The sequence below is a fragment of the Lonchura striata genome, chromosome 15 (genome assembly GCF_046129695.1).
Source record: "Lonchura striata isolate bLonStr1 chromosome 15, bLonStr1.mat, whole genome shotgun sequence".
NCBI lineage: Eukaryota > Metazoa > Chordata > Aves > Passeriformes > Estrildidae > Lonchura > Lonchura striata.
Genome location: NC_134617.1, coordinates 10,494,156 through 10,514,151, shown reverse-complemented (window position 1 = coordinate 10,514,151; position 19,996 = coordinate 10,494,156). Strand labels below are relative to the sequence as shown.

Genomic DNA, 19,996 nt, shown 5'->3' with positions numbered 1-19,996 from the left:
TCAGAACCCCTGGACTGGTGCACAAATATTTGTGCTGGTGCCTGGGAAAGTCAGGGTGGGTATGGGAGTGATGGAAGGGGCAGATGATCAGGAGGACTCCTTGCCCTGGCAGGCCTGGAATATGGTGGGGCATCCCAGCCTGTGTGGGCTCCACCAAGCTGTGCTCCAGGCAAGGGTGGAGGTGGGTAAGGGAGCCATGCAGGGAGGACATGACCCCACCCTGGCACCAGGATGCCATCTGGTCATGCCAGGTGGGGATTTTCTTATAAACTAACCACTTTTTCTGATACTATATCAGGACAGCATTTCTGTGGCAACTACCATGTGCCCAGTGTGGGCACACAGTGAGGAGCCCCTCATGGCCCAGCCCAGCAGTGGTGTGAGTTGGGGTCACCCATGCTACCCTGTGAGAAGCCAGCAGGAATCAGACCTCTGCAGTTGGTGTGTGCAGCAGGAGAGCAGCCAGGGCCAGGGCTCTCCCTTCAGCTGTCCCTGTATCACTGTCACCAGTCTCACAGTGACCCTCCGGATGCAGCCAAGGGCAGGGTGTGAATGGTCATGGAGAGCTGGAACTGGCAGTGCAGGAACTTGCCTGCACGTGAGTCCTTGTCTGGCAGTGACCTGCCCTCAACAGCCAGGGCAATGCATGCTTGTGGTACCAGCTTCTTCCCTGCCTGCCATTGTACCCCCAAAATCTCCTTGCCTCCACCCAGACATGGGCTAGGGGCTTTGTAGAGTGAGATGGCCACAGAGGGCCTGGCTCTGGCATGTTCATGTGGAGAGACTGAAAATGAGCCGGGCAGTGAGCTGAGGAGGGGAGCACATCCCACCTGGGTGCATTGGAGGTAAGTGCCCTTGTGGTCCCTGCACCTCTGCACTGCCCAGCACTGACACTGCTGCAGAGCCTTCAGGTGACTGGGGTTCTTAGCTGGACCAGGGCCTCTACAAACAATACTAAGGTTTATTTAATTCAATATTGAAAGCAAGTATCAAAATTTTCCCTGGCAACAAGCCATCCAGCTCTTTGCAAAGCACCTTCACATCTCTGCCAAGACAGCTGTCAGGGGTGCAGCTCCCTTCTCCCTTTCCATTCAGTGCTTCTCTTTGTACTCTGCCCCAGATAACTATTTTTATGCCATTCTTCAAGCTGTTTATTTGCTGCCTAACACAGAGTATTGAGGAATCATATAGTATATGGGACAATCAACCATTAGTGTCAATAAAAAATAAAAAAAGCCAAAACCCAGCCCAATTAACGTCATTCTTCACAAGAACTGAAGTTGATAATTACTTATGTGTACTTCTGGGAAGGGGGTGCCTTGCAGATGCTCTGTGAGCAGTGTCCAGAACGAAGCCCCAGCCCTAGCAAAAGCAGCCCCACGATGCAGTGTCAGGATCCAGCCCCTTGGGCCAATGCCAGCAGCACATGGCACTTCAGCACGAGCCCAGAAAACATGTGCAGGGTTCACTGCCACCTGCAAGCTTTGCCATAAGGCTGAGTGGCAAATTCTCCTGCTTTAGTCACCTCAGTGGGATGCTCCTGTGGACTATGCTGCCTGTGAGCCAGGGAAGCCAACGGGGAGGGATCAGGCTCTGTTTTCCCCAGATGGAACTTTGCAGCCCCTGTGCTGATTTTGGCACACTTGTGTGAGCAGGCTCCAGAGAGCTGAAGAAATCCAGAAACCTCACAACTTTGGTGGTTTGCTTTTCCTTCTGGCTGGGTTATATTTTAGCTTGAAGGAATGGTCTGAGCACACTTGAGCACACAGAAGATACACTGCCATAAGGGGAACAAGAGGAGTATGATGGAGGATGCAAAAATATCCCATGTAGGTTTTCCTATCTGAACTCCATCCTCTGCTATCACAGGCTGAGCTTTTTAGCCTGGTCAATGAAACCTCGTGACTCTGGCTTATGCTGGTGCTGGGTAACCTTTTAGGGATGTTTCAGCAGTTGGAGGAGCTTTTTTGTTACTGTGCCTTGGGGACCTGATAGACTTCAGAGACAGCAGAGTTGTTGAGCTTTCCCCTTTTGCTATGAAACTTAAAATGCTTGCACTGGCTTCCTGATGCTTTGTAATACAGAGGAGTGGCAGATTTGGACCAGATTCCCAGTCATGGTTTTTCCATATGTGTGAGTCATAGTGGCTCTGAGGGCTGCTACACTGCTCTGCTCAGGGGTGCACAAGCTATTTTTATGTTGGTCCACATGTTTGAACTGTGCTGAGTGGGTGAGGAGGTGTGGGATGGAGGACAGAGCTAGATGTGAGGATTTGGTATCAGTGGATGAAGAGGGACCCAGTGCAGAGAGATGATGGTGGCTTGGTAGTCTGTGCATGGTTCTGAGCAAGGGGCATTTCCAGACAGCTGGGGGCTGGATTTTGCTCTCTGAAAGATCCCAGATGTCTAAAGTAAGATCTCTGCATAGCACTGAATTATTTATTGAATAATTTCTCTTGGCAAGGGACCAATATTCTGTAGATATTTTAGATACTTTGAATACTTCTATTTATGTGTGATTACTGGTCTCTTTCAGGACATTGAGCTCCTTGTTAGCATTTTTCCCTTTTTAGTGGATGCTTGCAAAGATCTTGTGTTTTGCAAATACACTTCCCAGCAGTGCAGAGGCCAGTGCTGCTCCTCTGGTTGCTTGGAGATTCCCATCCTTTGTCTGTGCCCTACCTTTGGGCTTGGGGTTGTCAGGAAGGTGGATGGAAGCTGGAGGGTCAGCAAAGCCCCTGGGTGCTGTGGTCTGCCATGAGCTCTGTCTCCAGGGGAAATGTGGAGCCATGGTCACACGTGGGCTGTTAACACACCAGCTACTTACTTGGAGTTTTTTAAGGAGTGAAATGTTTCTATAATAATGTATATTCTATAAATGCTAGGGGCACATGGTATTATGCAATTAATGCTGTTAATCAGCAGTCACACAGAGTAGGGGGAAATTCTGCTTTTTATCTATATTTTATATATATGCACATGCACACACAAGCATTTACTTCCATGCATGCAGATATATAATGTGTGTAAATACTATGCATAAATGGGACCCAGTACCTTAGCAGCCTTTTGCTGAGACATTTTTTCTGTCCTGAGTGAAACTACCTGTCTCCCAAAAAAAAAAAAAATACACCACTGGGCCAAGTTTATACCACAGCCTCAACTACATGCTGCTGCTGAACTGGTCTCTTTCATCCATCCCTGTGCTCTCCCCACTCACTCAGTCACCAGAAGACACAGGAAGGCACTGCTGGCCTCCTTGCCATAAAGTTTATTTGCCTTATTTTCCTACAGATTAAAGGTGGATGCAAAGCCTTTTTCCCTTGTGGCTAACTCTGCCTTGCTGAGTGGAAGGCAGGGGCATGGGGACCGTCCCTGGTGGCGTTGCTGCAGCCCCATGGGTGCCCCAGACCCTGAGTTCGGGGTGCCGTGAACCCCCAGCTGGCTCTGCCAGCACAAAAGCAATTTGAGCTAAAGAGGCTTGGGTACTACTGAAACCCTGGTTTTAATAGTCATGTTGGCAAATGGCCAGTTTCACAGATTGGATGGGTCTGATTCTCAAAGGAAAGGGAGAAGGATATTCCTTGTTAGTAAAAATTTATAGAATATAAAAGTTATAAACTGCTTTTATAACATTTCTTGATTGTGGGGTGCTTCTCTAGCATCTGCTCCCCAAAGAAGTGCCACAGCATCAGAGGCACTGTGTGCTATCCATTGCCTCTCTTATTGTTGCCTGAGCACTGGCATAAATAATCCAAAGAAAGAAATTTTATCTCAAAACCAATTCTTTTTCTTTCCCCTCTTTATTTTTTCCCTTCCCAATTATAACTCATTGAGTAATAGTGGAGCCACAGTCAGTGAGGCCAAATGCCTTGGCTTTGAGTCCTCTATTATTATTTGACCCTGCAAAGAATTGTGTGATCTAAGTAAAACACAGTAATTGTGGTTGTGCACTGGAGAGGCAATTATTTCTCTCAGTGGGTAAAATGAAGCACCTGTAAGAGCTCAGTTTGGTCTGGTTTTTGTTAGGTAGGGGGCATTTTTTCTAATGGAAAATATAATTTTCATGAAAATGTGCTGTCCCAAAAATCCAAGCAGTGATACATCATGTGGAGGCTGTGAGAGATTGGCTTAGAGTGACGTGTCTGAAGGTGAGAGACATTAAATGGAGAAAAGAACTACAGTGAGATAGGCCACTTTAGAGGAGCAAAAGCAGGTATGGTTTCAGAAAGTTTTAAGTAGTATTACCCTTGGTTTGATCAAAAATCCTAGTAATTGCTGAATCCCATGTGTGATGAGCCCTTGCAGAGTACAGAGGGCCCCTGTGCAGGCATCCAAGTACGTGTGGGGGGTCAGGGCTGTGGGTCACCCCTGCCCAGACTGCTCTGGAGGGATGTAGGACAAGCAGTGAAATATTTTGGGTTCATATCATGTTGTGATCATGCATTTATACCACAACTGTGTGTGGGGCAGAAGCTGTTAGAGATCCTGCAAAACTATGTGAGCCAAGTATTGCTTGTCTCCTGCTTCATTTTGGGGCTGCTGACTGGATTTCCACACAGTGATTCTTTCATAGTTTCAGATACTTCCGGTGTTCCTATTTTCCCCTTTATGTTTATCACACCCTTTACTCTTTCTCAAGCAGTTTGCAAGCTTGCAGATTGCCTGGTTTCCTGTCTCACAGCAGGGAATTGTTCTGTTAGGTTTTCTGTAGCTCTCTGTAATGCCCAACAAATGCATAATGACATTTTCTCTCTGTAATTAACACTGGTTTTGTTCTGCTGTAAAGACTGACATTACCATTTCCATAAACACTATAGTGTAAAAGCATTAAAACAGAATCAATTGACCTGATCTCGAAAATAGCTGAAAATAGAAAGGTGGCCAAGTGCCATAAGTTTTCCAAATTTTCATGTTTAAATAAAACAAATGAGAAAAGATCTGCAGGTTTGGATTAAACCTTGTATTGTGTTCGTGGCTGAGGCACAGCCTGTAGTAGTAGATCTCATTAGATCACTTGTTCCCATAAAATCTAGAGAAATGTGAGCCCAGCCTGCTGCAGAGTGGTTGGTGTCCCCTTTCCTCACCTGAGCCCAGCCCCAGCCCACACTGGCTTCAGGATGAGGACTGAAGGCTCATCCAGCTTCTCATCCTCTGTGCCCACACAGGGAAAACTCGTGGAGCTGCAGAGCAGAGGCTGACTTGGCATCACCTCTCTGGTTTTAATTACAGCAGTGATTAGGAATTCATAGCCTGTGGTGAACCAGCGGCTCCCTGGCCAAGCTGGAGAAGGTCAGAGCTGCATTTAATGGCCGGGGCTCCTCCCAGGAGCCTACATGGAGTTTGAGGAAAAAGGAAAAATAAGAATGATTATACTCTGCAAGCAATACACAACATCCCCAAATGCCTCTGCCTGCATGGCTGTTACAGCCTCTGTGCATGCTTTCATGAAGATGTTAATTATTGCAACAGCTTCCATTTAAATAAACAAATGGCTTCCAGTGATGCAGTCTGACTAATAACTTTGCGTGTCCCTGGGAATGCTGATGCTCCCTTTCCCTTTGGCAAATGAAAACTCTCTTGTAGTGACATAGTCATGATTTGAGTGCCATTTGTGATTTGAATCCCTATTGCAAAGTCCCCCAAGCCCTCTGTTCAGAGCACTAGGCATGTTTTTGTTCTGCACAGGATGGTGAGGGAGAGTGGTTCAAGTTTTGCTGGATGCTTCTTTGTGCAAATCTTCTGTCACTAACCCCATTTCAGAAAAACAACTATAAATCTCAGGATCTGGGCTCTGCAGAACTCAACATGAGAAAAGAGTTCAAAAAGCTGGTAGTGTTTCACTGGCGTGAAATCCCTCTAAATCAGCCCGTCTAGATTGAGATGTTTTAGATGCTGTAAATTCTGTTTCCTCAGTGAAATGAGTGAGCAGCCAGTGCCGTAGCCAAGGACACGGATCCATGGTGACTGCTGGCTGACAGGATATTCCAGCTTGCTCTGAGAAGCAGAGGGTCTGCGTGCTCTGAGCCATGGCACTGGCTCTGCTTTGTAGTTCCCCACTGCAAACAGTTAATTCTCTCAGGTATATTGAAAAGCTGCTTAGTTGGGTTTGGTTTTGTGCTATGAAGTAAAATAGCCTTTTCTAGGGCTTGAACAAAGGGATGGTGATGGGACATTTTGCCCATTTTTCAGGATAAAATGGATCACCCGTCTCTTCCCCACCCCACTGTGAACGCAGCGGGGCAGGAGGATACAGATACCCCAACAGGAGCTGTTCTTCCCAAGCAGGCACTGAAAGAATGGTAGGGAGGATGTGATTGTGTGGCCACACAGGACCAGTAAAATTTTAATTTCATTAGGCATACAACAGCAGCTTGAGGCTGTTCCCACACTGGCTTATGTCACTGAACTCCATTGACTGGAGTTACAGAACCACTTCCAGGAGAAAAAGATGAAAACTAAATCGTACAAGAGAGCAATTTGTTGCAAAAATGAATAAATAAGCCCTGGTTTGGGAGTGATTGCTGTGAACACAGGCTGGTGGGTGACCTGGAACACAGTGTCACTGCTGGCTGCCCCAAGGCTGCAGGAGCCCTGCTCAGCCCAGACCCAGGCTGGGAAGTTCCCCTGTGCCAGGCAACCCATGGTTGTGCTCTCTTGGCACTTCTCCAGCACTTCTTCCTTCCTTCCTCCAAACCACTTTTTTCTGTCCTTCCTTGCGTATTTGTTTCTCTTTTCTTTGCCATGGGAATATTTTAGAAATCCGGTGATGTGAAGTGCCATTTGGAATAAATGGAAATGGCAGCGTTTCCATGTGCCACATGAATGGGTGCCATGCTCTGCTTGCTGGCACCCAGGGCTGCTTGCTTGTGGGGAACATGAACTGCAGCAGGCTGGTAAATCCACCTCAGGCAACAGAAATGGGGCCAAGAAGTAGCAGAAATGGGACACAAAGGTAACACAAATGTAGAGAATGGGTGTGGAGAGCATCCTGCTGCTGATCCTGAGGTGACAGCAGCAGCTGCTGGTTGTGCACTCTGGAGTGCAATGCTGCCTTGCTGATGGGTAGCCCAGCCCAACTGTGCTGGGTTTAAATTGCTATTAGCTATTTTCTTAATTACATGAGAAATGTATTCCCAGAGCATGTGAACCATGAGGTGCTCACCTGCCTGTCTTGACTCGTCAGAGGAGGCTGTGATCCAGGCACCCTGACCCCTCTTTCTGTAGGTATAGGGAGGGGGTGAGGCAGTTCTCTCTGATCATCCCAAACACACCTGGGCCCCCTTCCTGGCCACCATCCCAGGGCAGGTTGGCTGCTCTGAGCAGATCAAGTATGGACTAATCATGAATCACTTTAGGATGCAAAACCAGGATTAACTATTGCGAAAGGCAACTTGTGTGAGCTCCGCAGTGCCAAAATTGAATGTGAACAGAAATTGCAGCCCTGACTCTCATGATCCTGCTGTTGATGCTATGAGCTCTAGATGTCCGTGGATGTCCTCAACCCAGATGGATGTAAAGGTCTGGTCCTGCTTCTACCCAGGCAAACCCTGCAGCTGTAGCCAAGCATCCCCCCGTGACAGTGCTGTTCTCACAGGCACCTTCCCAGCTTTCCATTTTCAACTTAACTGCACAGATGGATACAAAACAGCATTTGCAGGCTGCTGTTGAGGGAGTAATTCCCAGGATTTCAGTGTAACCAGCAAGCTGGATGGCTGCTTTTGGTGGGACAGGCTGTTTCTGGGAGCAGACAGTCTTAATTGGGACTTGCTGAAATGCTTTTGCACAAATAGGCAATTCATCAGTAAATTAATAGCTCCCTTGTTAAGCTCTCCCAGTTTTTGTAGTAAAAGTGTGTTTGTCAGGCTGCTTTTCATAATCTAGTGTTGAGAAATATTGAGGGGAGAAATCAGTACTCTGTTTCAGTTCATAGAGTCATTTTATCCCAGAATGGTTTGGTTTGAAAGGGACCCTAAAGCTCATCCAGTTCCAACTGCCCTGCCATGACCAGGGATTCCTCACATTATACCAGGCTTCTCCAAGCTCCTGGCCTTGAACACTTCCAGGGATGGGGCATCCACAGCTTCTCTGGGCAACCTGTGCCAGGGCCTCCCCACCCTCACAGTTCATCCTGACATCATTGCAGTAGGATAGTCAGTATTTTATGACATGTGGAGATATCTCAAAAGGTCCTCAAATCTCAGGAGGGTGGTGGATATTTCCCAGTAACATCATCTGGATGTGATTATTGGAGGGGTTTAACCATTCTTGAAGAGGCTGGTTGTGGTCCTGGAGGGTTTGCAGTCGGGAGTTCTCTGGGAGCAGAGGTGACTGTGGGATGTTGGCCAGTGTGAGGGAACAGCTGGGGGCCAGAGGGACATTTGGGCCAGAGCTCTCAGGGGTAGATGGATGACCATGAACATGGGCTATGTGTCACTGTCCCCATGCTGCTGCCCTCACCATTTCACAACTTAAAAGTGAGTAAGGTTAATTGTTTGTTTTGTTGGTTTTTTTTCTTCTGTAAACTTACCAACCTTTTCCAGAGCTTTGTGCAAGGGGTGCCCCTGTCTTCGCCACCTGGCCTGTGCCAGCCCCAATGCTCATTTGACTCAAACACAGGAGAAGGCTACTAGAGGATAGTCCTGACCCTCAGGACTTCAGGGCAGTGCAGCCCAGACAGTGTTCCCAGGTGGAAGAAAGCAGGTTTGTGTTAGTGGTGCTGTTGTGTGGGAAGTCCAGGCATCCTCATCAAAGTGAAGCCAGGTAGCTCCACAAGCTGGAGCAAGGCCAGAGGGCAAGCGGGAAGGGGCTGCCTGGGCTCATGTGGCTGAAAAACTTTTTTAAGACCTTGGCTCTTGTAAAGTCATAAATAGAGCTGTGGGAAACCTGAGCTGTTTGGATTCCCCCTGGGCAGCAACTGCTTGGCTTATCCTCAGAGGGCTGGCCAATACTGGGGACTCCTCAGTGAGGAGTTGATACGGGGCTGTCATTGTAAACAGGAGTTATTTAAAATGTTCCTTGTGTGCTCAACACCCAAACACAAGTCCCCTGAGGACTGCCTGACCCCTCACCCTGGAGCAGTGAGCCTCCTGCTTGGCTCCTTCTCTCTGGTGGCTGTTTCTGTTTGTGCAAAAGGGAAAAGCAAGGCAAACTGCTGCGTCAGAGTCTAGATCGATGCCCAGTCACGGCGTGACCTTGCCTTTCCCAGGAGCAGCTGTCACTCCGTGAGCCCAGCACAACTCTGTGCAGTCCTCCTCAGGGAAGGCAGAGAAAGGTCCTGGCAGCCCTGAGGGGTCATAGCTGGATCCTAGAGCTTATCCCAGCATCTCTCACTCCAGATAACTGCAGCTGCATCACCTCCTCTACATTGGTACTCAGCTGTCCTTAGGGAGTGAGCTGTTTGTTCCTGCTCACCCTGCTACAGATGCTTCCTCCTTTCTTCTGTCTCTTCCATAGATGCTGTTTTTCTCAGTTAGGGTGGCCACTGGCAGGCAGCCCCTGGCTCAGCAGAGCAGGGTGTCTGTGATGGCTGATGAGGCAAAGCATGTTCTCCTCTGCCCAGAGCCCCGTGCTGCCTCTGCCCACCCGCCGCCTGACCTCACCCGACCTGACCCATCCTTCTGGCTCTTGCAGAGTTTGCAGTTTCGCTGGTGGAGAAGATGCAGGCTCAGGAAATCCTGCGGAGCCTGCGGCTCCCCGAGTTTGATGACCTCAGCCAGTTCTTCCGCAACCTGCCGGCCACGGCGCTGGTGGGCATCGGTGCCTTCGCGGCTGTGGTCGCCTACTGGTTTGCCAGCCGGCCCAGGGCCGTGAAGCCGCCCTGTGACCTGCGCATGCAGTCGGAAGAAGTCGAGGTGAGGGCAACCCCAGCTGGCTTTCCCCAGGTTCTGCATGCCTGGAAGTCACAGAACGGATTGGGTTGCAAGGGACCTTAAAGAGGATCTCATTCCAACCTCCTGCCGCGGGCACTAGAGCAGGCTGTTCCAAGCCCCATCCAGCCTGGCCTTTAACACTTGCAGGGACAGGACAGCCACAGCTTCTCTGGGCAACCTGTGCCAGGGCCTCACCATCCTCAAAGGAGAGAATTTATTTCTAGCATCTAATTTAAACCCACTTTATTTCAGTGTGAAGCCACTACCTCTTGTTCTGTCACTGTGTGCCCTTGTAAAAAGTCCCTTTCCAGCTCTCTTGTAGGCCCCTTTCATTAAGGTCTCCCAGGAGCCTTCTCCAGGCTCAACAACCCCAACTCTCACAGCATTTCCTCATAGGGTAGGTGTCCATCCATCTAATCACTTTCATGGCCTCCTCTGGACTTATTTCTACAGATCTATGTCCACAGGGGATACCAGGAAGGCTTTTTTGTTGTTGTTTTGGTAGTTCCCCAACCTCATCCTAAAATCAACCATCTAATTCACTGTGCTAGGGATCACTTCACCCCTTAATTCACCTTTTTCTGTAAACTAAAAAACTAGAATACAGCATGTTGTTCTCTTAGATTTTCAGTAAAATTTTGGTCTTAGCTTTGCTCAACCATCCATGGCCAAAAATTAGAGGCACTGCCATTGCATGGGAGAAACAACTGAAAGGCAACAGCTGATGAGACCAATCACCTGGCACTCTTCATGTCTGCCCATTGGTGAGTTTGGTGCTGCAAACTTGGTAATAGTGAGAAAAATTAAACCTGAATCCATGCTTAGAGGCTGAGGAGTTACAAATTGTTATCCTTGCAAAAGGCTTTAATAATGTGGCTCTGTTTTAAAGAACATAAATATTTCTGAATATTGTCTCTGCTTATTTTAATATCTGAAAGTGGGATGAGAATTTTTAAGCCTTTTGTGATGTTCCCTCTAAGATGTCATTGTCTTTTCAATTACAACAGCTTTTTAAAAGGCTGGGAGGAATTTACATTTTTCAAGATAGTTTTTCCCTGTGGTTAGGGCTTTAGTTAGACTTTTTTTCTGGCTCCCAGTGCAGTCCTGTTTTGGTCATTCTCACCATGGTTGCCCACTGCTATAACACCGCTGGCAAGCTCATGGCACTGGGCGCTGGCGTCCACCTTAGTCTGTCCTTGATGTTGGGCCTGGATGGCCCTGTGGAAGTGCTCATGGTGCTAGTCCTGGAGACCTGTGGAGCTCAGAGCAGTTGCTTCCCCCAGCTCATCCCCACTCCATTACTTCCAGATCCATAATTCCTTATTACATTCCCTAGGGAAATATCAGTGATCTCAGTGACAATGAGCTGGGTCAAGTGTTCCTCTGTGACCAGAGGGCTCTCTGTCCCTGAGGTGCTGAGGTCAGTGTCCCCCCTCTCACATCCTCTGGGTCTTGGGGCAGGCAGTGATCACAGAGGTCTTGCTGGCATTTGAGGAGCATGCTGCTCTATGGGGGGTTTCCCCAGCTCCCACCCCTTGAGCAGTGCTGGTGGCTGTGTCATCTCGTGTCACCTCATCTCCCACAGGGCCTGGCTGGGGCACGCCGCTCGGTGATCGGGGACAGCCCACAGCTGCTGACGCACTACTACGATGATGCCAGGACCATGTACGAGGTCTTCAGGAGGGGATTCAGCATCTCTGGTGAGAGCACAGTGGTGAGGAGGTCTAGGACCAGAAGCTGGGAGAGGTGGGGACCAGGCCATGCAGGTGTTCTTACCACATGGTCAACGGCATCGTCACAGAGCCCTCACACTTGAGAGACATCACTTCCCACTCCAAAAAGCCATGATGGCCCTTCTCTGCTCTACCATAACTATTTCCATGTCTGCTGTTCACGGTGTCCTGCCTCATTGGATGCAACAATGTCATGGTCAGATTATTATTTTTGGTACCATAAAAAACCCCAGTAGATCTGCACATATTCTGCCCCACAAGACAGGGGTAAATGAAGGACTCGGTAGTTGTATGGAGGAATGGATTCCTGAAAGTAGGTACCATTAAAAATTATTCAAAATTTTCAAATTTTCATCTGGTCATGCACTGCTGTGTGTTGTTTTACCTTCCTCCAGAGCAGGCTGGGATAAACATAGTAGTTTTCACGTTTTTAAATCAAGAGGCAGCGCAAGTAGTGGGAGCTGGTGTTTGGGATGGGTGCCCTTATCAGACACTAATGATTATGTGACCTTTGGAGAAGTGTCATTTAATGAGGCTGTTTGGGGCAAACTGCTCCTGTCAGTGGGGAGGACTGAAGCCTTTTTGGGGAATCCCAGCAGCTCTTCTCCCATCAGATGCACTTGTGTGGATAATTTGCTGGAGATCGCTGTGAAAACCAACCCATTTACTATGGATTTACTCCTGGAGAGCTCCCCCACATTGTAGCCCCATGTGTGAACTTCTGGCACTGCCTCCCCATAACTCATCATCTCTTTTTGTGTCTTTCAGAGAATGGCCCCTGCCTGGGGTTCAGGAAGCCCAAGCAGCCCTACCAGTGGCTGTCCTACAAGGAGGTGAGCTGGGTGTGACACCCTCTATGCATCCTCTTCCCCTGCCCAACACAAGAAGGGGTGTTGGGGTGCCTGCACATTAGACCAGGGGGTTGCTCATGCACTGTGTGATGCTTCCTCGTGTCCCCACCCTGGCACATCCAGGTGTTGCATGGGTGTGTCAGCTTTCAGGAGCTGGCTCCATGCCATGAGCCCACTCCTGAAAGCAGCACTGAGGCACTCTAGAGCCATGGGGCATCACCGACCTCATCAACTGCTAGTCAGCTAATGATGGTTCACGGTAACATAAAAATTGGACTTTTAGATAGGAAATACAATCATTTGAGAGCCTCCCTGTAAGTCTTTGCTTAATTTGGTGTTGTTTATATTCCTCTTTTTTAATGTATATTTTCCTCTCCAAATTCCAGGTGGCTGAAAGAGCAGAAGCTCTGGGTTCAGGCCTTTTGCAGCAGGGCTGCAAGCCATCCACAAAGCAGTTCATTGGTGTCTTCGCTCAAAACCGCCCAGAGGTGAGATTTTATGTCCAACTTGGTATTGTATTAATAATGTTCCTGACCTGTCAGCTTGTTCTCAAGTTATATCTGCTCTCATGGCCCCTTCTTACCTTTGTGCTTCCATGTTCTCCTTCAGTGGATCATCTCTGAGCTGGCTTGCTACACCTATTCCATGGTGGTGGTTCCCCTGTATGACACCTTAGGTCCTGGAGCCATTCGGTACATTGTCAACACAGGTAAAATCAAAACTGATGTGATCTCAGTTTTGTTGCTCAGAATGGCTCATTTTCTGCTTCTAACAGACAGATGATCATAGAATCCTAGAATGGTTTGGGTTGGAAGGGACCTTAGATCTCATGTGGTTCCAACTCCTCTTCGTTGGCAGGGGCACATTACATCAGGTTGCTCCAAGCCTCATCCAGCCTAGCCATGAACACTTCCAGGGATGAGGCATTGTGATTATACTTGTTGAGTGTCTTGAATTCACTTAGAGAGGTTCCTGAGAAGCCGTGTGTCCCTGTGCTGCCTCTGTTGCATTTTCCACATGCCCAGTTGTGCATAGCCATGGATAAGGGCTGCTCTGGATGTGGGAAGTACTCTATGGCTGCTCACTCCTGTGTTGCTTGATATTTTGCCTCCTAGATTTTTTAATGCATGTAGGGACCAATTTTGATATTTTGAACTGACTCTCAGAATAATCTTAAATGAGAACTACAGCTTTGAAATTGACTTAGGTTAGCTAAGATTGAGTTTTTTTCCTCATTTTTCAAGAGAAACGTGTTGTATGCTGGGATTTCTGGTGTAGCCTGGAGTGACTGTCAGAACTGATATAGGGTTAGCTAAGAGCCAGACTTGCATTAAAGAAGATTTACTGCAAACAGCTTGTTTGGCTGTTTTTTTTTGCAGCTGACATTTCCACGGTCATTTGTGACAAGCCTGAAAAAGCCAGGATACTCCTTGACCATGTGGAGAGGAGAGAAACACCAGGCCTGAGGTCAATCATCCTGATGGACTCATTTGAGAAGGAGCTGGCAGAGAGAGGGAAGCGCTGTGGGGTTCGCATCCAGACCATGCAGGAGGTGGAGGTCAGTTTGCTCTCTCTCCCCTTTTACTATTTTTTGTATTATTTGTAAAAAGACAGTACAATGTACAGGGACTTATGAATTCTGTGCCAGGCTCAGTGGAGAGCACAAAATAGCAGCTTGTGGCTGGTAATACTGATGTTTGGTGCACTTGCCTCTTGGTGTTATTCTTTGTTGATAGCAAACATTTCAATTCTTTATCCTCAAATACTCTATCAGCTGCTATTTAAGCATGGGAAGGGGGTTGTTATTTGAGACACTGTCCTACAATGTTACTGATAAGTAAATTTTACAAAAGGAAGGCCTTGTAAAATCATGGCTGTTTGGCTAAACAGAATAGAAAGAGACTCAGCTGAATTAGGAGTATGAAAACGAGTTATATAACCATTGTGTGTTCACATCGTGGTGTATGGTGGTTGGTTGAATTATGTTTGTTATGCTTTAAGACTATGTAACTGATAATGGACTAATTGCTTTAAAAGACCTGGTTTTTGCAATAAAGCAGCTCTCCTTTGCACCTGCCTGGGGACTCTGAGTCACTATGAACCCTCACCCACATTACAGCCTCACACTTGTTTGAAACACCCTGGATGCAGCTCAACCAACCTAAACACTACTTGAAATCCAAGGAAGGCACTGCAGTTAAGGCAATAAACTCTGGATAATGAAGATGACCTCAGTGTCAGCTAGGAATTTTGTCTGCTTTAGCTCACACTCTCCCTTAGTAGTTTGCAGATTATTATCAAATGTGTTACACTGCAGGAATTAAGGAGGAAATCACTTCTGTTACTTTCATTTCTTCCAGGACTGTGGCCGTGAGAATCGACATGTGCCTGTGGTGAGTGTTGCTTTGTTGCTTTTCCCACTTACAGCAGCAGCAGAAGGCACCTTAAAGCTCATCTCATTCCACCCCCCTGCCATGGGCAGGGACACCTTCCATGGCTGCTTGGCTGCTCCAAGTCCTCTCCAATCTGCCCTTGGACATTTCAGGAATGGGACAGCCACAGCTTCCCTGGGCAACCTGTGCCAGGGATTCACCACCCCCATAGGGAACAATGTGCAGTATTTGCTTTATTCTTTATTCCCTCTACCTGGAACACTTAATTGAGATAGCTCATCCTGCTATGAATGTGTTTATGGGACAGTAATTAAATGCCATTGTTAAGCGACCCTAATTCCACTACCTTACTCTGGTGGCACTGGGGAATGTCTCTGTACCCTTCACTTTCTGCTGGGCTTCCTATAGTTCAGAAACACTACTTGGCAGTATTTATAGGGGGTATTTTGGGAAAATTGCTTTGATATCTTTCACTGGCTGCTCATATTCATACAAAACTCTTAAAAGCAGCTCCTGATATTCAAGCTGTTTATTTAATCATTCATGATCCAAAATAGTGCACGTATGGGGTGGTGCAGAGAAACAGATATGCTGCAGGAAATGGTAACAATCAGCAGCTTTGGAATCTTGTCCCCTGTTGGGGAGTTCTTTCCAGAACTGACCTGGAAATTGATGAATTATCACAAGTTGTCCTACATGTCTACAGATACAGGTGGTGGCTTGGAAAATACTAACTGTGAGACACACTAAAGCACGGCCTTAGTGCAGCTGGAGCACAGCATAAAGAGAGGAATAGAGTCTGCATCAGCTGAAGAAACCTGGTTATATATGCTGAGGAGAATTATGGCTTTTTATGTCAGAGCAAAAACATAATTGGTTTGATCTTTAGGTTTCTAAAATGTCAACAGTCTCTGCCACTGCCATGTCTGCACTTGACTGATGTGATTTTCTTAATCTCCTTTTGTATTTCTAGCCTCCTCGACCAGAAGATCTGTCAATTGTCTGTTTTACTAGTGGCACTACAGGTAAAAGAGGCATTTTAATCTAGAAATGTTAGAATATCTTATGAAATTAATTATTAATCTGACCTGAATACACACAAACTTGCTGCTATACTGATATGGCAATGATATTTCTAAGCATTTTTAATATTTAAGAATATATAGGTTTATATACTTCTGTAGATTGCAAATTAAAAATAACAATATATTTATTTTTAAATTGAATTCTCTGATATACACTTTGCCAGTATGATTTTTCAGTTGTCTGAAAATCCACCCATATGTCTGCTTCCCATTTTGTTGTGTAGTTGTGAAACACTTAGTTGATTGGTATTTATCTTTTGCAAAGGTGTTTTTAAAAAAACCCCAAAACTTAAAATGTGGTTCCACAGCTTTCCATTCTCTGTATCCTAAGCACATTGATGTCTCCAGCCTCACCAAGGTCCTTGTCACCTCCATTTCCTCCTCTTGTGTGTTGCTCATGACACCAAGTGCTGTGGAGGTTTGGGATGAGCCTGGGCAGCCCATGGTGCTGGTACTCGTGTGCTGCTGGCCTGTTTTTCTTGGAAAGAAAAACAGCATCATTTTCCTGCCTGTTCTTAGGAGAGGCAGTTCTTTCTCCTCTCTCCAGACCCTGGTCTTCATCAGCTTGCAGGAATTTCCTACTCTTGAGAACTCAGCCTCTGTAACATCTCCCTGGAAGCTGTATGGGCAGATGCACAAGGCATCACTGCTTGGGACACTGCTTTTACACGTTCCTGCAGAGAAGGTCCATGCTCCAGGCACTGCTGGAGCAGCTCTTCCAGATCCACTTGTGCTGTTGGGATTGCCTAATGCTTGGTCCTATGCCAAAACATCCTCAGTTTGGTCTCAGCAGAGGATGCTGAGAGCTGCTGGTGCTCCTCAGATGGCGGGTCAGGCTGAGCACGAGGGAACACCTTCATCCTCCACCTCCCAGAAAAGACTGGTGCTTCAGACCAGGTAGGCAACTGCTTTATCAACTCCAAGTACGAGCTCAAGATGTATTAAAAGGGTTTGTGTATTTTACCTTCATGTATGGTCCTTAGTTTTGAGATCTGCACTTCAGAGTGCCCAGGGCAGAGCACTGAGGGAAAGGAGCCTGTGACTGCTCTGTTCCAGCACTGGGAATTCCTAAATGGGAAAGACAGAACTCAGTGCTGGGCATGAACATCACAGCCATGTACAGAGTGAGTGCAAAGTGGCTGGGCACAAATGGGAGCAGTAGGAAATGGAAAGAACCATGCCATAGATACAGCAGGGCACAGTGTGTTTCTGTGCATGTTCAAGTGCTGAGTAATTATTTTTCAAGTCACATTATTGTTGATATTTTTATTTCTAAATAAGAAATTCTGCATAGAGAAGGTTTCTTTTGATTTTTTTTTTTTAATTTGCAGATGTAATCATGGGCCAGTTTCCGATTTTGTGCTTTTCTTAGAAACATGCTCAGTTACAGAAATAGGACAACCAGCAAGTTCATTTCCCTTCTCCCATTCAAATCAGAGATTTCCAATTTTGTAATTCATCTCAAACTGAACCCTCTCATAACAACACTTTGTGATGCATGAGCCCATCCTCTGCTGCTGCAGGACTTTGCACATCATTCTCTGCCTTTTCCAGAGGTTGCATCAACACTCTGGTCTGTTTTCTACATTGTGCTTTGATGTAAGAATTTTATATAGCCCATGTAATTTTTAGTGACTAAATTTAGAATTTTCTTCCAAAGGATACATTCTCTGTGGTTTTTCTAATTCCAAAGGGCTTTAAGTATTTTTTAATGGTGTGAAAAAAATCTCTGCTGGAGAATTTGTTACCTGAAAATTGTAAAATTGGAAAGAATTCCCCAGGAGCAGACTTTAACACTTGTTTTTCTTTGATAGGACCAGATGCCCCAATGCCTTCTCAGGGATAAAAGAGAGGCTGAGGTTACTGATCTTGGATGACAAGACCAACTTCCATGGCTGTGCCAAGAAGTCATCAGCACTTGGAAATGGGCCAAAGGCACATAGATAACAAGAAACAATTTTTCATGTTAGCTACTCCAGAGAAATCAACTGTTATTTCCTCAAGGATCCACTAATCCAGGTGGATAAAAATTGCTTCCCAGTGGTTTCTCCAGCCTGGCAGTGCATGTTCCTTTTTGCCAGAGCTCCCCAGGGGAGGAAAGTGCTTGCATCCCAGAATGCTGATGGATCACACCATCAAATTAGTGCTGGAGCACTTAAAAAACCCTTTTGGCAATGTGGAAAATATTCTCTATTCTTTTAAAGGTTCTACTATTGCTTATAAGAGCTATCAAACAAGCCTGGCACAAGATAAGGAGGACTTGACATTCCTGGATTATTAATGGATTGCAAGGTATTAATTCTGTAACAGGACACTCACTGGGCTGTCTTTGTAAGGAAATTCAAACAAGAACAGTGTTACAGAAAAAATGGCATTGATTTTTTAAATAGAAAAGCCACATCCCTGCCAACTCTCTTCTCTCCAAGTTGTAATTCTGGGAAAGGGTTCATAGAAAGGGGCACTTATTTTTGCTAGGTTAATTCTTAGAACTACTAAGGAAGGTTAAAGCTTACAGGAGTCCCCCAACCCAAAAAGCTGCAGCTGTCCCATAACAGCATGGTTTGTTCTGGATTTCTCCTGATGAAGGCTCTCCTGGCTCCAGCACTGCTGCTCTGCTTAGACACCATTATCACTGCAGCCTGTCCAGGATGTTGAGCCTGTGAGAAGAGGGATGCAGAGGAAGGAGTCAGGATGTTAACACTGCTTCCAGGCATGGCAGAGATACTGGATCTGCACTCAAGTCAGAGGTGGAGTGAGTAAATGAATCAGACATCTGAGAAATCTCATAGAATTGTGGAATAATTTGGCTTGGATGAGACCTTTAAAGCATGTCCATTTCCAATTCCCAGCCATAACAAGAGACAATTTTACCTACACCTGTTTGCTCCATGCCCCACCCAGCCTGGCACTGAACGCTTCAAATCCTGCAAAAAACATCTGAAGAATTTTGTCAAGATGTAGGGATCAGATGTGTACCAGAGGGCACAGTTCTGAGTTTCCAGAGCAGTACTGAGCACATCCTCTCCACTGGTGCCTGAGCCACGCGACGCTGCAGGGGCACAGCTGCTTCTAGAACTGCAGGGGCTGAGCACCTGTGTTTGGCTGGACACCTCAATAACACAAATGGTTTTTGACTTGTGGTGTATATTGCACAACTGACACCTGTTCATGGACTTTTCTTGGAGCCTGGATCCATGTGTGCACCTGGCTGCGAAAATAACCTGCCAGGCTGATTTGGCATCTGTGAGCCTGCTGCTTCAACACGTTAGCATGGGAGCAAAGCTGTCAGCTTCACCCCTGAGCTTCAGATGGGACCAAACCAGCCTCCTGTGCACCATCTTCATCTGCAAGTGTTTGGGACTGAATTACTCAAGGCACTTGGAGCAGCAAATCGGGATTTCCAGTATAATATATTGTGTTAAAAATATCCTGCTCTACTGCAATAAATGCATGCAACAATTGCTACTGCTGTTTGTGCCTGCCTTTAATTATTTGGGAGGTTGAGTAGGAGTGATAGTGGTGGTGCTGGCAGGGCAAAGGGCTCAGTGCTGAGTGTGCCCATGTCCGTGCCCATGCCCACACTGGAGGGCTGCTAGCAACACAGCCCTCAAACTGTTCTGAAATGAGAGGATTAAGCATACTTTTCTGTGCTGAAACATATTCACAAAGCACCACAGTCTCTTCTTAATCTGAGGAAGGCAGAATGAAATTCTGGCTGGTTTACCATTCTGTTACATTAACTGAAGGAGCTTTGTCAGGCTGCTCATGCCCAGTGTACTGGGGACACACTGGGCACCTGCAGGCAAAGCTCTCCTGATCTGCCCTCACACAGAGCAGCAGGAACTACGTGGCAGTGGTGTGATCGAATTAAAACAATCTGCTTAAAAACATGTTGGAGACAAAGAGGCTGGCCCCATAATCTTTATTTGAGCTGAGCTACACCTTATTTTCACAAGTAAAACCTTGGAGGGTGATGAAAAGGGACAGTGCTGTGACAGGAGGATGTGCAGAGCCCTCCATGCCACTTTTTTGGTAACATGGAGGTTCCAGCCTGTGTCTTTGC

The 19,996-nt window shown here is 46.7% G+C and overlaps 1 protein-coding gene and 1 long non-coding RNA gene across 6 annotated transcripts in view; both read left to right on the top strand.

Moving 5' to 3' along the window:
* The window catches only part of ACSL6 (acyl-CoA synthetase long chain family member 6), a 57,881-nt gene that overhangs the window by 17,320 nt on the left and 20,565 nt on the right, over positions 1-19,996 (top strand). For all 5 annotated transcript variants that reach the window (XM_021549494.3, XM_021549495.3, XM_031506013.2 and 2 more), the window contains exons 2-9: positions 9,633-9,853; positions 11,457-11,571; positions 12,373-12,437; positions 12,842-12,943; positions 13,065-13,164; positions 13,835-14,013; positions 14,816-14,848; positions 15,822-15,873. In XM_021549494.3, coding sequence (XP_021405169.1) covers positions 9,633-9,853; positions 11,457-11,571; positions 12,373-12,437; positions 12,842-12,943; positions 13,065-13,164; positions 13,835-14,013; positions 14,816-14,848; positions 15,822-15,873 — 867 coding nt within the window. The remainder of the gene's footprint in view (positions 1-9,632; positions 9,854-11,456; positions 11,572-12,372; positions 12,438-12,841; positions 12,944-13,064; positions 13,165-13,834; positions 14,014-14,815; positions 14,849-15,821; positions 15,874-19,996) is intronic.
* LOC110481065 (uncharacterized) lies at positions 15,882-19,403 on the top strand. Its single transcript, XR_002467197.2, has 2 exons — positions 15,882-16,830; positions 17,748-19,403. It is a non-coding gene; the product is annotated as an uncharacterized LOC110481065 (long non-coding RNA).